We start from the raw sequence: 15,971 nt of genomic DNA, 5'->3' as shown, positions 1-15,971 counted from the left end.
TCGTCATAATACAATAAAAATCAGTCTACACTCACACACACTATGGTACAGGATATGCTTTGAAAAGTCAACTGTATACTCTTCTTGGCAAAAAATAGCCCACTTCTTTATGGAACCCGAAGTTTCATCACCGTGTTCACAAAAGCCGGCCATCGGACTCTATCCTGAGCTAGCTGCATCCATTTCGCTCCATCGTTTCCTATCCTGAATTCAATCTGCTCTTTATTTCGTAATGAATGTCATTCTGACTTGATAGTAAAAAGCCAAGTAAAGCTGTCCCACTACACACCATGTATGCGCTTCGGGGGAGAGGAGGTATGGCTCCTACTCATTCTTAACATCAGCTCTGGATGGGGGTGAGTGGTCAGCATCATGCCCAGGCTGCACTTTACCCCCAGGAAAGGTCCCTGGTACCCATTGTATAGGATGGATGAACCCCAGAGCTGGTTTGGAGGCAGAGGCTAGAGGAACAATCCTCTGACCCAGTCAGGGGTCAAATCCTTGCTGTCCACTCCGTAGTCAGTCACTACACTGACTGAGCTTCTTAGTGTCGTTCCCAAGTACATGAATGTTGTTACATTTTCAAACAATTCATTGGCTATTCTTATATTCTGATTCTGTCTTTAATTCTGATGCTGAGACATGTTCATATACATTGTCTTTTCTGCATTTACTTCTAGACCAACATCCCTACTAGCACTTAAGACTGTTTCTGTGTTTGCTTTTATAGTACTTATATTACCACCCAACAGATTAATATCATCAGCATAGAACAAAAGCTGACTTGGACTTTCCTGATGGCATATTCTAAGGCAAAATTAAAAAGCATCTCTCCAAATTGAATAACCATGCACTCGATTGCATCATTCATTGAGCTATCTCATAATCAATTATCCTCTTCTGTATTTACGTGTGGGAGCAGACATTTTGCTGTTTTTCTTCTCTGTAGTCAGCTGATATTTTTCTGCAAAACATCTGTACTTCCTTCAAATTCACAGACATGCATTTTTGTGTTGCTCAATTTTTTATGAAGATGTGTCTTCTGGGTTGTAGTGCTGTGTAGCCTGGTAGAAGTTTACCAACATTTCAGAGATTCTTTCTGTATCCATCATCAGGGGGATGAGACTACACAGCACTACAACCCATCATGCCAACATTTGGATGGCATGGAGGAACGTGTACTGCATAATGTCTATTTTTTTAATTGCATTACTGATTCCACCAATGATAGTGATGCACCAATTTCTGGCTGAAAAGCAAATGATGATGCAGACATTGGTGTTTCAGTTACAAAATAAATCATTTATATTTGTTTCAGGGAGGTGTACACTTTTTGTTTTGACAAATTGGTGCTCCATGCAACAAAATTGTTCAAGGTACAACTCTACATAAAGACAGCTGTGCATAGTCTTATGCCTCCAGACTGTGAAGCGAGAATTTAATACAAGAGGTGGTTTCAGGAATCTGTGTTTAATAGTCTTCTTGAACCAGATCTTATATTTTATTCTTAAAAATCATGATTTACATTAAGTGGGTATGTAAACAGTCAAAACAAATAGATGCTGGTCCACAAAAAATCCTTGTCATTCATGAAGTGCCTGTACACTGTGTGAAGGCTGGAGTTTGGTGCACAAATAATGCTTGAAGAATAATCGGTCAAATTTCTTCTTTTGACAAAACAAACTATAAATAATATGTAAGATTAATTCTGACATCCTTTTTTGATGAAATGGCTGAAGATGAATAAATGTAATGGCACTTCATACAGGACAATGCTACAGCCCACACAGCTAATAATTCTATGATGCGATCGCTGACGTTTTGATGAATTGGTAAGAATTGTGGCCTGCCTGCTCACCTGATTTAAATCCTTGTGACTTATTTATGGGGCATACTAAAGGATAAAGTGTTTGTCAAAAATCCTCATTCACTATGATAAACAAAAGAGAATATTCAGCAAGAAATTTATGTTATTCCAAGACAACAGCTTTGCCATGTGTCTAGAAATGCTTTTCCAAGGTGTGAGGTCTGTAAAGAACCTGAAGGTTGGCCCTTCAAGATTCCTCTTTTAACTAAGGCAGGTAATATTGTAGGGGGGAAATGGGCAGCAAACAATTGCCTTCTCCTACAGCGCTATGCAGAAAGCTTGCCATAACATTGTACGAGACCCAGACTCACGATAAAACTAGAGACCCTGTATAATAAAATGGCAGTAGTGTTATAAATGGGTTAAAAAATCAAATTATTACAGTGGAACTGTTTATTCTGGCACTGTGTCTGCAAGATCCATTTGACGAAAATAATTTGCGACTAGGCAGATTATGAGGGTGAGCGGTGCCACTGATGGAGGGTCATCAGATTTCTGCAAAAGAATAGAAAACATATATACTTTTTAAAATTATATTCATTTTATCAAGAAAAGTTTCATTCCAGTTAAGATTTCAGATATAATAACAATAATGATGCTGAAATTACATTTAAAATGTCAGGCGAAATCAAGATGAACCCTTTACGTTTATGTTCATGTTTCCTTCTATATACATATAATTTACTTACCAGTGACGCTCTAAGCCTGGAACAGTCTCGTGCAAGCGTACGTAATAAGCTGCATGTTTCTGGAAGTAGTGGTAGTTCAAGACATGCCAGCAATGAATATAACCATTGACCTTGCTGTACAGATAAACTTGACCTTGTCTCAAGCCACTCCACATGATATTCAAGAACTTGATGTATCAATGGCTGGAATAAAAAGGAATTCAATTAGCTGGAATTTAACATATTATAATGTGATTGTATTATTCTGTCAGTACAATTTATGTTCACTATTCAGTATATTTTCAAACTGACAACTGGGAATGAGAGTTTACACACAAAAAATTATTAATAATGAGGTTAGACTAGTAAACTCTGCTACAATGCAAAATATGTCAAGAATACAATGATCCCACATCACAGAATTCATAAGAAAACTTTATTTCTCCTGATGGAAATACACATATTAAATTGATCATGTCTTGACAGATATAAGTTAACAAGCAAGTATATTTGATGTCCAATATTTTAGAGGGGCTGACTGTGGTACTGACCACTATCTCTGGCGGTTACAAAACTAAATAAGTGAGCAACACAAAAGCTTGACATGCACAGATTTCATCTCTAGAACTTAAGGAAGAGTATCAGGTCAGAGTTTCAAATAGGTCTGCAGCTTTGGAAAATGTGGACAAAAATGCAGACATCAATAAGGCTTGGAAGATTTTGAGAAAATATAAAAATTTTAGCCAAAGATAATCTAGGTCATTTTAAGTTAAAGCAGCATAAACCACAGTATCATTAAGATTTCAAAATTATTAGATAAAAGAAAGCAAGCTACAATGCAATGGTTGAAGAATCCAAGCCGGATTAATGGACTTAATCTGAACAATGAGATATTTAAAACTAGAAGAACTTCAGGAATATCTGAAAGGCAAAATTAATGAACTAGAAACAAACAGTAAGAATAAAGACCTGCACAGAGGTATAAAAGAATTTACAAAGTTACCAACCTAGAAGTAACTTGGTAAAAGATGAAGATCATCTGCTTGCAGATTCTTATAGTATTTTTAATATATGAAAGATTATGACGTTTGTCAGCTATTGAATAAATGTGGGGCCAACAATATTTGGTAGACTAAAATACATACTACTAAGCCATTTGTGGCTGAGACTGCATTGAAAAATTAAAGATATAAAAATCACGAGGTACTGGTCTAATTTCAGCATGGAAGGAATTACATGTTTTGCTTATTTTATCTGAAAACTAATAGTTTATTTTATGACACTGTCATTAGCTCCCAGCAGTTGCCTGGAGAGACTGAGGAAAACAACAAATCTTGTTCACAATAACTGGTCTCAGGGCTGAGATTTGAACAAAGGACATACTAAATGGGCACATCAGCTTCTAGTCTATGCCGATTATGTTATTTACAGGTTGAACACACAAATGTCATACATTAAAACAGAAGCTTTATTAGCTGCTAATTAAGGAGTTGGTCTAGAAGTAAATGCAGAGAAAACCAAATATATGTTAATGTCTCATCACCAGGCTACAGAACAAAATCATATAAAGGTAGCTAGTAAGTATTTTGAAAATGTGGCAGAGTTCAAGTATTTGGGAGTGACAGCAATAATCAAAATTGAATTCATGAGGAAAACAAGAGAGGCCAATTTTAAGGAATTCTTGCTACCACAAAATTCAAAATATTGCCCTATTTGTTCCACAAGAAACACAAAGATTAAAATGCACAAAACTACAATTATACCATTGTTTTGTTTTATCATGAAACTTGGCCTCCCATGTAAAGGGATGAACACAGATTGAGGGTCTTTGTGAAGAAGGTGCTTAGGAAAAAATTTGGACCACAGAAGGATGAAGCGAGAGCAGCGTGGAGAAAACCTCACGAGAGTTCAATAATTTGTACTTTTCACCAAAATATTATCAGGATGATTAAATCAAAGGTCATGAGATGAAAAGAACATGCAGTATACATGGGGATGATATGAAATTTATAAAAAAATTAGTTTTAAAGCCTGAAGGGATGAGATCAATTGGAAGACTTAGGCACAGATGGGAAGATAATATTAAAACGGTCTCAGGAAAATATGATTGAAAGTTGTGAATTGAATTCAACTGATTCAAGACACGGACCACTGGTAACCTTTTGTAAACACACCCTATACACTTCATATACAATCATGATCAATTTCCTCAGGTTGATCACACTACAGGTTTCATTCTAACAAATGTGAACAAAAACAATATAATTACTCCTACCTGACTCATTGACAGCAGAATGCTCAGCAATGGTGGAACACCACCACTGGAAGTTCCACTTTCCACAGGTTCAGTATCACTTCCAAAACACAGCAAGTACCAGCCTGCTTCATCTCTTCTTGCAGGCTGAAAGAGTTTATAAAGCCCTCTTTCCTTCATTTTGGGTATTTACTATTTTATTACAGATTAACAATCACACTCTAATATCATTATATAGATCAAGAAGGATGAGAGAGGTGTGACATAAGATGAGAAATGCCCAGATAATTTTAAGATAGAAAATCTCAAGGGAAGACAAGAAGTTAGTGATATACGGCTATTAACATGGATTTAGATAAATATGGTGTGAGTGAATAGACTAGGGGCATTTTCCAAGAGCAGGCTTCATTATGAACATGGTAATGAACTTTAGGGTTCTATAAAAGTGGGGAATTTCTTAACCAGCTGAGCAACAATAAACTTTTCAAAAGAAGTCCTACAATATATATTTCAAAATTATATTAAAAGTTACCAGACAACTCTGTAATTGCTAACTACAATAAGATTGATAACTGGTCATACGTAAAACCTTTCATGCTCTCTGGTACATGAGCTAACTATTTTTACCACTATTATTGGCTATTTATTTACTTTACCACGCCAACTGCATTTCAGTTCCATGGAGTCATTATCAGTAGTTGTGTATTTACATACACAGTTCAAACAAATACAATAAAAGGATACATTATAATCATTAAGTCATAAAACATTACATTATTATAAATTAACTGAATCACATTCAATATAAAAATTGAAAAAAAGGTTAAAAGAATATATACATTTTTTACAACACTTACTTTACAGCCACTGTATATTTTGGAAATTGTTGCTCCATTTTCCATTCACTGCATATATTACTTTCACCTATTATTGTTACATAAATCACACTTCTCAACTTTTGTCAGTTTCTGTCAGTCGTGCTATAGATATGATATGTATTATGAATTATAATCACTTGTTGTAAAGTAACTTTTCTCCCAAATTCTTTCAGCAATTTTGACCTTCAAAATTTTTCATCTGCACAAATTAGGTTGATGGGGGAGTTGTGTATGTAGTGGTTCCTTCCTTGTGGGGTGTCATCTCATTTTTACTATACTAGTGTGCTGTGTCCCGCTTACTTTGAATGTTTATACTCTTACTGGTACTTACTTCTACCAGCCTCCCTATTACTAAGCTTGTCCTTCTCTCTACAGAATGTCCCCAACTGATGTATACACATATTCGACAAATTAAATAAAGAAGACATTTTAATAAACAAAAAGCATTACACATGTCAGCATTGGCATTTGGCGAATTTAGTATACGTGTTCAAGCATCTGACTGACAAGAGGCCACAAAAGTTGCTGCTGTGTATACACCTTTTTTTGGGACATTCTGTATTTATAATTAAGTGAAAAAAAATACATCAGAGTCAGTGGCTTACTGCTAACCTAAAACAGATTTAATAATGGCTGATTTATAAATATTGTATCTTTTGACTATGTCTAATTTTTTACCTTTTTGTGATATCCTTATTACATCCATTATAGTTTATACTGTACTATACTCGTGATTAAAATCTGATATAATCACATATTTTGATTTTCTCTGATTAAATCTATAGTCTCTTATGTGTTCTTTACTGATAAATTGATTTATTAAACCCATATTATTACATTTATCATAATATCTTTTTATTTGAGACTTAGTCTTGACAGAATTGCCAACATTATATGCTACTTTTACTCTAGAATTTTTAAAGATTTTAGTGAGGATTTAATCATCATCCCCAAAATATATAATTTTGGTTCATTTTCTTCTTATTTTACCTCCAATAGGGAACTGTCAGTACTACTAAGGAGACTGGCTCTCCTATGTTTTCATAAGGCCCCATAATATATTTAATGTTGTACCTGTTATTCACTGTTATTAAATTTGTTTCATTTCTCTTTCTCTTTCATTATTAGTAATGGGCAATGTATGTATTCTGTCTAATAGATAATTAAATACTGCCTGCCTGGAAGATTTACGTATCACTGTATCTGTGCACTGTGCATGCAGCAGTAATAACTGGTGACTGCAGGCGTAATAAACACAGGGGTGCTTCAATGTTTACATTCTTATAACATTTAATCTGAATTTTAATGTTGAATGTAATATAGTAATTTGTAAGGTTTTATGACTTAACCTCTTAAGTGGGGAGACAGCTTTCAGTGAAAAACTGCCAAGCCACTTTCATGTTTCCAATAAGGCAACTAAAATAAATTTCAAGCCTGAAAATGGCAGTCTTCTGGGTTGTTGAGCTATGAAGTATGGTAGAAGTTTACCGACGTTTCAGAGGTCCTTGCTGCCTCCATCATTGCCCTGATGATGGAGGCAGCAAGGACCTCTGAAACGTCGGTAAACTTCTACCAGACTACAGCGCAACAACCCAGAAGACAGCCATCTTCAGACTCACCACAGTGAAAACCTCAAATCCTACAAATATTAAGTCACCCAAATTTAAAAAATCAGAGTTTCCGATGATTGTTTTACATTATTTCTTCAATTTTAATTCAAAGTTACATATATTTGTAATATATGTATAAGGTAGTTTGAACAATGGCATGCTGTGACATTTCAGTTTCTGGTTTCATGTCATAGAATTTTCTCCACTTGTAAACAATTCAGAGCAATAGATTCATGGGAAAATCATGTGGATATAACATTCCTCATCAAATTACCCACATTCATGATTCTACTTATTTACATCTGAATAGGCATGTATTTGGATTTATTATGAATTACTGTAAAATGTATGCAAAAATTCTTCTATACCAAATTGGACTGATATTTTCTTCTTCTGCAGACAACTTTGAATAAACTTGCTTAACATATTTACACTTTTTATACATACTTACACTATTTACTCTTATGTTCAGTTATTGCCTTTGAGGTGGTGATAGATATGGAAACAAGAGTTCTGGACAAAGTGAAATTTTACAGTTGCTGCATCTGTATTTTGAATCACTTCTGTCATTCTTTCCACACCACACATCTCTTGCTGGCATGTTTCTTTGTTCCTGTGGGAGAGTTGACATCAGGAAAATGCCTTCCTGAGAATCTTCCAATAGGATCTGGAGGTAATGATCAGTTGTCTCACTGACATAACCTCAGGGGGAGTTGTTCTTCTGTATTTTTAAAATAACTTTTAAATTATTTCCATACAGAACTAAGGGTGTTGATATGCCACCATGTTACCTGCATATTACAAATTAAAACTGTCAAATCTAACAACTGGAGGATAGTTTATTACATCTTCCGGCAGTCCTTTCTGTTAGATCTGACAACTCCTACTGCATTGGTATGAAGCTGATTCTGCAAATTGAAAAGTTCAGGGTTACTATAGTATTAAAAAACAGTAAAGCTGTCCCACTATATACCACGTAGGCACCTGGGGGGAGAAGCGGTATAGCTCCTACTCATTCTTAACCTTGGCACAAGACAGGGGCAAGAGGTCAGTGTCACGCGTCAGCCATGCTTTACTCCTGGGTAAGGACCCAATATCCACTGGACAGGAGGCTGGGTGGGCCCCAGAGCTGGTCTGGATGCAGAGGGTAGTTTGGGCAATTACTACAGTAACTACCCAAACTAATTACATAGTTGGTCATCTAAAGTAAACATAATTTTGGATGGCTTGTAATAGAGGAAAATATCAATTCCATTGATTTGACTTTTCAGTTTCATATAATTTCTGGCATATCACAATATGTTCCACACATATCTCATCTTTGCTCAACATAGTCATAGGATTCCATGCAAAAATGAAAACTTTTCTCTGGGATCTAAACTTGCCAACAATGTCCCTTCCACAACAGGAGATTTTCATTTACTGAAAGCTGGTCTCCTGTAATATAACATTCAGAAAATGTTCTTATCAGGTGGTTGAATACAGATTCATTTTATAAATCATTGGTGGAACCCGTGCATGGTAAGATTCATTGATTGTAAAAATGAAGAAGTTTCAGAAGAACAAAAAAATCTTTTTTGACATACTTCCATAAAAAGTACACTGCCAAAAGTCTGTTTCAAAAGAAACAGTCATCCACTTTAGGTTTTAGGACAATGCCTTGTAAGAACAGGCTTCCAAAAAGCAGTTTATTTTAATCTTTCTTATTGGGAATCCAGTCTGTTTTGCCAAAAACACAATAACAATTTTCATCCCCCACATCACGCACGGAATTGCTTTGTTCACTTTAACTTGATTCTCTTTGCAACTCTGTACAATCGTATACTGCAGTATTTACAGTCACACTTGTGCCTGCAACACTGTCTGAAGATACAATTTCTTCTTCACTTTCATAACATATCTCACTAAAGTATGAAGTGAAGCTTTTGTGACAACTGAGGTTGATGAAAGACTCTCAGGCTACAAAGGAATGGACTGATTACCCAGCAGCCCTGAGGATGAGAACGGATTTTTCTCAAAACATTGGTAGAAGATATAGTTTGTTTACCATTCAGCCACCTGATGCGGCTTGTAGCCCCAGTCTTTCATCATCTATCTCACTAAAATTCTGTTCCTCCTCACTCAGTTCAATCATATCACATATAGTGTCTCTTTGACATATTTACAAAGAATAAATTATATGAACATAAGAAACTAACACTCAATTTATGATAGTAACACAGTCCCACAACATTTCTGATTGATAAATGTCCAAAAAGTGGAAGATGATAGATATATTCCCCACTGAAGGGTTTAATGATTATAATGAATGCTTTTATCATATATAATAGAACCAAACATGTAAAATACACAGCCAATGATGATGATTACATAGAGCTGAAACATGTTTGGTGAGGTAAAGTAAATAAATAGCCAATAATAGTAGTAAAAATAGTTGGTTAATGTAACGTTCGTGCTGGTGATACTAGTGAAAAAAAACACCTTTAACTTGAAACTTATCTTTTGAGAGGAAAGCCAAGATTAATTTCATATGGAACAGCTACCAAGAGTAAAAAATTTGAATTCATACAAACTGTTATTTCCACTACCTGGGAAACTTTAATATGAAGAAGCATCACACTTCAGTTATATTTTATCTTAAATTTTAAATCATCTAGAAATTAAATTATAACTCAAAATACCATCTTCTGCATATTTGCTGCTTCTCTGTCCTCAGTACATATAATCACCAATGTGATGCATTTGGTTGTATATAATTATTCATGCTTTTACCAATTACAACACAATTCACTGCCTATTATTATCACAAGCATGATACATCTTATTCCTGTTTTCCATTTTCTGTCATACATCACAGTCCATTAATATGATTAAAAATTGTTATATTGAATATTAAAATATCTCATGTCACAATATGCCATTCATTAGTGTCTTAATCTTATACATTTTGATTCAATGCATTTCCCTGTTACTGTTTGTTTAATGTTACCAACCACATATCACTCAACTCTGTAATGTCCTTCCTAATTGTATGGTAACATATAACATTATATACAGTCAGTTAAAATGTCTCATTATATGTTCAATTAAAAAAAATATATAACACTTAACCTTGATTTTTCTAGCATTGTGGTTTACGAGCAGTCCAGCTGACCATGCATTGCACCAGCATACCATTAAATGTTTAACCCTGTCAGATGTCAGCTCTGTAATTCACACTATATTAAATCAGATGACACGATAATTGAGGAATAATAAACTGAAATGATAGGAATGGAAGTGGTTGTGGCCTAATTTAAGATATCATTCTGGCATGTACCTGGAAGGACTGAGAAAACCATGAAAACCCTGAGTCAGGATAGCCTGTCTCTGGGTTGAGATTTGAATGCGGTTCCTCCCAAATATAAGACACTGGGCTGGCTACATGAAATGAAAGGATGTACGATTACACTTGAGATTCCAAAACTGGAATGATGATTAATGATTACAGATGTGCTATTTATAAGCAAGGCTGGAAGGATGTAGCCCATAATGGAATACACATTTTCAAAGGATGTTAACAGGGCTCGTCTGTTCACTGGATTTTCTAAACTAGGTGAATTAAATTACAGTCTTGTTTTAAACAATGCAAACTGTAAAGAATTCTAAAAGAGAAGGGCTGTAGTATCACAGTCTAGAAAGACAACATGAAATCTGACATTCAGAGTCAAACTTAAAATCAGGCCTTTGTACAATTTATTCTTTGAATTATAGACAAATGGCACAACCTTACACAAGACATTTTTCTCTGTACCACACATGAAGAACTAACAATAGTAACACTTCAGTATGATTAAAAGTTCTCTGTTTTATAATATTAACCTACAAGTCATTTAGATTTTAATATAAAAAAGTTCTAATTTAGAAAAGGCTGTAGGTTCTATAAGAATCACACAGACAATTTTCTACGATTATAAAAAACAGTTCTTTGCAGCTTACAGCACAGTAAATTCATGTATTTAAATGTAGAAAGCCAAAGTTAATAAATCATTCAACATACCAATGATATAGACGGTTTAAAGTTGCCCAAGGACCTGTACCTTGCTAAGTTCTGACGTACTGAAGAAAAATCAGCAACTTGACATTGTTGCCATTCAATGGAAGGTGTAACCAAAGGTGGTTCTTTTATGGCCTGAAAATATAAAAAAAACTGAATGATGTAGAAATTTAGTACGATAAATTAGAGTCTGATATTAGGAAGGTAAGAAATTAATCTTTTTCCACCATGTGTCTTTGTATAATCAATACACAAAATACTCCCACAGTCGTATGTGAACATATAATGTACAAGATTAATTTTCACGTTTCTACTGGTTACTGCGAAGCGGCAATACATTACTAAATGCTTTGTCTGACGTCCTTCTGCCGCCTGACACAAATAATTCCAACTCCTCAAAAAACATAATGTAGTTATACTATTGTAAGCAACCCCCTACCCTGCTACAATGGGCAGCCAGCCTGGTGTTAAGTCAGCATTTCTGTCTTCCTCTAGCACAGAAGCAGCTGGCTGTCTACGTGCTGGCATGCTCTTGTCCTTTATATACAGCTTCAAAATTGTGTCACCAAAGTGTCATTTCTATGGAGTTAGGGAAAGTGGTGGATTTTTCCTGAACCAAATCCTTTTCTCTACGCAACACTGGAAAAGATGTGAATCTTACAAAAGCAGTAGTAGCAGTGCTGAAGTATCAAGTAAGATTGCACTGTGAGAGTGGTAAGTAAAACCAAAGCTAAGAATATGAAGGAGAAAGTTATATCCATTTCACCAGGATGGTGATTAGTAAGCGTCAGATGATAATCCAGGGAAGAATCAATTGAGCCGTGATGTAATCAGCGATTACACAATGAGTTCTTACAACAAAATCGATTTGACACTACAGGCAACTCTCAGTTTACGAACATTCGCTATTACAAACATCACAATTCATTCAAAATTTCTTAAAGTCGCCAATAGATAGAGTTCATTACAAAATGAAATGCCAAATGTATAGTGAACATAATTGTAAGATTTAAATACATAAACTTTTAAAAAATGTATTTATTACAATAATTGTCAGAAAATTATTATATGATAATTATACTGAACTGTTCTTGGTTAATAAAACTAATTTAGCCAGTATTATTCTTTTCTTATTTTATTTTACATTACATATCGTATACAATAAACCACAACGCATACATACATTATAATAAAACACATTGTATAGACCATTCGATGTTTAGTACACGGTTTTAATGCTTTAAAATGGCTGCTAACATATATGATACGTGCCATAAAAGCTCAGGAATGCAAAATACACATAACGAACAAAAAACGTATAATGAACAACGTCCTGGAATGGAACTCATTTGTAAACCGAGAGTTGCCTGTATTACAATTGATTCTTCATTAATATCTGATGTTCCACTAATCACCACCCTGTAACTGCATATAATTGTTCTCTTCCTCATTGCAACACACTGTTTTTAGCTGTGGTTCTCCATTCTTCTTTCCACTCCCTCAGTGCCATCTTGCATGATACTTCAGCACTGGCTTGCTTAGCACAATCACTATTCCTACTAAAGGATTCACAACTGTTCAAATGTTGCGTACAGAAAATGAGTTGGTTCTATAACAGTTCACTACTTTCTCTTACTCTGTAGAAATGACACTTTCTGGTGACATAAATTCAAAGCCAGATAGAAAAAATGAGAACATAGCAGCACAAAGATGGCCAGCTGCTTGTAGGCAATGTAACACTAGGCTGGTTTGTGTTTTGTAGGTGGGGACACAGGCTTTAAACAATATATTATGGGAATTCAGTAGTTGAGAGATAATTAAAACCACTAGATGTCCTGGCTGTAGAAAATTCAGACAATGTTATAACTGGAAAGGGTTAAATAAGATTATACAGAAATAGGTGCAATCAGAGATGAAATTATTTAGCCTGTTGTTAACTTACGATATCTATGTTTACAGTCTGCTCCTTGAATTGAGATTTATCCACACTGGCAACCAAAACATGTTCACACTTGGAAGCTTCTAACCTGTAAGAAAAACAAATGATTCCTTATGAAGTATATACAGAAATTATAGAAGAAAATGTAGTTCGTAAGACCTGATAGAACTAACTGACAGATGATGGGTCCATGTTTAAACTGCACACGTAACATTACAATGTGGATACTATCCTTGTACAGCATATAGGGGTATCAACTTTGTAGTGTAATGGGTGATACCAGTCTGAACCCAAATCAGAACTTGGTATCCTGAATGATGATGATGATGATGATGTACAGTGTATCAAAAGTTAGTGATAACTGCTTTCTTCCACATCTCTAATTCACTATTCATATTTTCACATCTCTCAATCAAAATCAAATAACCTATGCAACTGGTACATTACACTGGCAATGAATATGTTATTTACACATCATTTCTGGTACATCAATGTTATGATTCCTTTGCCAGAGGAATTGAAGATACTCTTTTACTTCTGTTAACAGCTATCAACATTTCTTTGACAGTCAATAACTTTTCCTGCTCTGATTTCTGACTACAAATGCTAAGATATGAAATTGACCTATCAGTAAACCCTTAAATCCTGAAAATATTGTGGCTCAGTGTCCACAAGGGTGGTCAAACTACCACTAGAAGCATCTAAAATATTTGATCTGGTCCACAGCAATACTCAGGATGTACTAATTAATAATATGGAACTTTATTAACTTTTAGTCTTCGTAGATAGATTAGAGGAAATACTTTAAATGCATACAAGTGAGGAAGACCGTCTTCTGGGATGTTGTACCATGCAGTCTGGTAGAAATTTACTGAAATTTCAAAGGCGTTTGCTGCTTCCATCAACATTCTCTGCCTTTTATGATGCCCAAAGTTTCATTATTGTAAGAACCCACCAATGGTTTTTATCCTGAGCCATATGAATCCAGTACACATCCTACCACCCTATTTCCTTAAGATTAATTTTAATATCATCCCCTAAAAGTAAAGTTTGTCCCACTATACGCTATGTAGGTGTTTGGGGTGAGTGGAGGTATAGCTCCTCTCTTCCTTGACCTCGGCACTAGATACGGGTGAGTGGTCAGCATCACGCCCCGAATATCATCCCCTAATCTATGCAAATTTCTAACAAGTAGTCTCTACCCTTCAAGCTTTCCAATCAAAATGTACAGATTTCTCATACATACTACATTTCCTGTCTACCTCATACCCCCTGATTTGATCACAGTAATAATACGTGGTGAAGAGTTCAAATTATGAAGCTCTTCATTATACAATTTCCTCCAGCCTCCTGTCGCTTCATCCCTCTTAGGTCCAAAAATACTGTCCTTAGCATTTAGTTCTCAAAGACTCTCAGTCTTTGTTCTTCCCTTAATGCAAGAGACCAAGTTCCATACTCATACAAAACAAGAGATAAATTAAAAGTTTTGTATATTCTGTCTTTATGGTCCAATACATCATATGGGAAGAACTGGGACACAGTGTAATATTTCATAATACGCTGTTTCTTTACACTGAAGAGTTGTTAGCTCCTGACCAATGCCTAATCTGGAGGACCACCCTTTGTTGGTTATCCAGAACTGGATGCTGTTTCCATCTGCAACCAGACGACATGCCATGGTGACAAGGAACCCACTAAACACAGAATTTTGTATTTTGTCTGACGTTTATTAAATAGGCCAATTTTTCTAAGTTTCTAAAAGGGTGATATTGTATCTTGTATATTAAGGGAGGGCTGACAAATTACTTTCCTTAAAGCTATGCTACCCATGTTTCATATCATTCCTTAAAAATGAAATGCCAGTTCAGTGCTGTGGCATTCAAAATAGCACTAAAGAACTATACTGACTTGACTACAGCCTTGCCTATTATTAACATCTTTGTCATCATCACCAAAATCTAATAAAACAGAAAACACACAAAGAAAATTTTCTGACTTTTGTCATTACAATTTATTTCAGTCCGACATTCTATACAATTAAGATTCATTTTGAACTGTATAAATTTTAGACCACTTCATTCAAGATGATATGACAATTCTTTATTTTTTATTAATGTTTTCATGAGAAAAATTATCTTCCATTCCATTATAGACACTGTTGGTATGTGCCTACATGGCAAATAAGATAATAATAATAAAAAACAGAGAGTTTTACACCATCAGTGTGAAGAGTGCTCTAAGACAGTGGTATTTAACCTTTTTTGCTCGCGTACCCCCAAACATAATTTCTTTTCAACTTTGTACCCCCAAAGTTGTTGGTGTATAATTTAAGTTATACATAGTATATAATCTACATCTAAAATAAATTAAATAAATTATATTACTGATTATTCAGTGTTTATCATAAAATAATATTTATATTTTTTAAATTTCACGTACCCCATAAAATGTCTTCGCATACCCCAGGTTGAATACCACTGCTCTAAGATACTGATCTTCAGCCTAATGGCCATTGCTGCAAATAGCATAGACAGATTTTTGGACAACTGTAGCAAAAACAAAGTCTCACTTGAAGCCAATATCTCTGCTACAGAACACAGACTATTTGCTTTAATATGTATTAGCTTAGTTCAGATTCAATCTGTTTGTATGATGTTTGCTGCTGGCAATCATGACTTTTAGTGAATTATTGCCTTTCTGTATTTGTGCTGTTCATTTT

At 34.9% G+C, this 15,971-nt stretch overlaps 1 protein-coding gene across 3 annotated transcripts in view; it reads right to left on the bottom strand.

The window, feature by feature from the left end:
* Positions 1-1,281: 1,281 nt before the first annotated feature.
* Positions 1,282-15,971, bottom strand: part of Gem2 (Gemin 2) — a 30,217-nt gene continuing 15,527 nt past the window's right edge. For all 3 annotated transcript variants that reach the window (XM_022084293.2, XM_087359218.1, XM_022084294.2), the window contains 5 exons: positions 13,256-13,340; positions 11,317-11,448; positions 4,811-4,936; positions 2,557-2,739; positions 1,282-2,362 (listed from right to left, as the gene is read on the bottom strand). In XM_022084293.2, coding sequence (XP_021939985.2) covers positions 2,261-2,362; positions 2,557-2,739; positions 4,811-4,936; positions 11,317-11,448; positions 13,256-13,340 — 628 coding nt within the window. In that variant the 3' untranslated portion in view covers positions 1,282-2,260. The remainder of the gene's footprint in view (positions 2,363-2,556; positions 2,740-4,810; positions 4,937-11,316; positions 11,449-13,255; positions 13,341-15,971) is intronic.

The sequence above is a fragment of the Zootermopsis nevadensis genome, unplaced genomic scaffold (genome assembly GCF_977971745.1).
Source record: "Zootermopsis nevadensis isolate Lab colony 2312 unplaced genomic scaffold, Znev_1.0 Znev_ptg000031l, whole genome shotgun sequence".
NCBI classification, from domain to species: domain Eukaryota; kingdom Metazoa; phylum Arthropoda; class Insecta; order Blattodea; family Termopsidae; genus Zootermopsis; species Zootermopsis nevadensis.
Note: the sequence above shows the minus strand (reverse complement) of the source record. Positions and strands in the feature narration are given on the sequence as shown.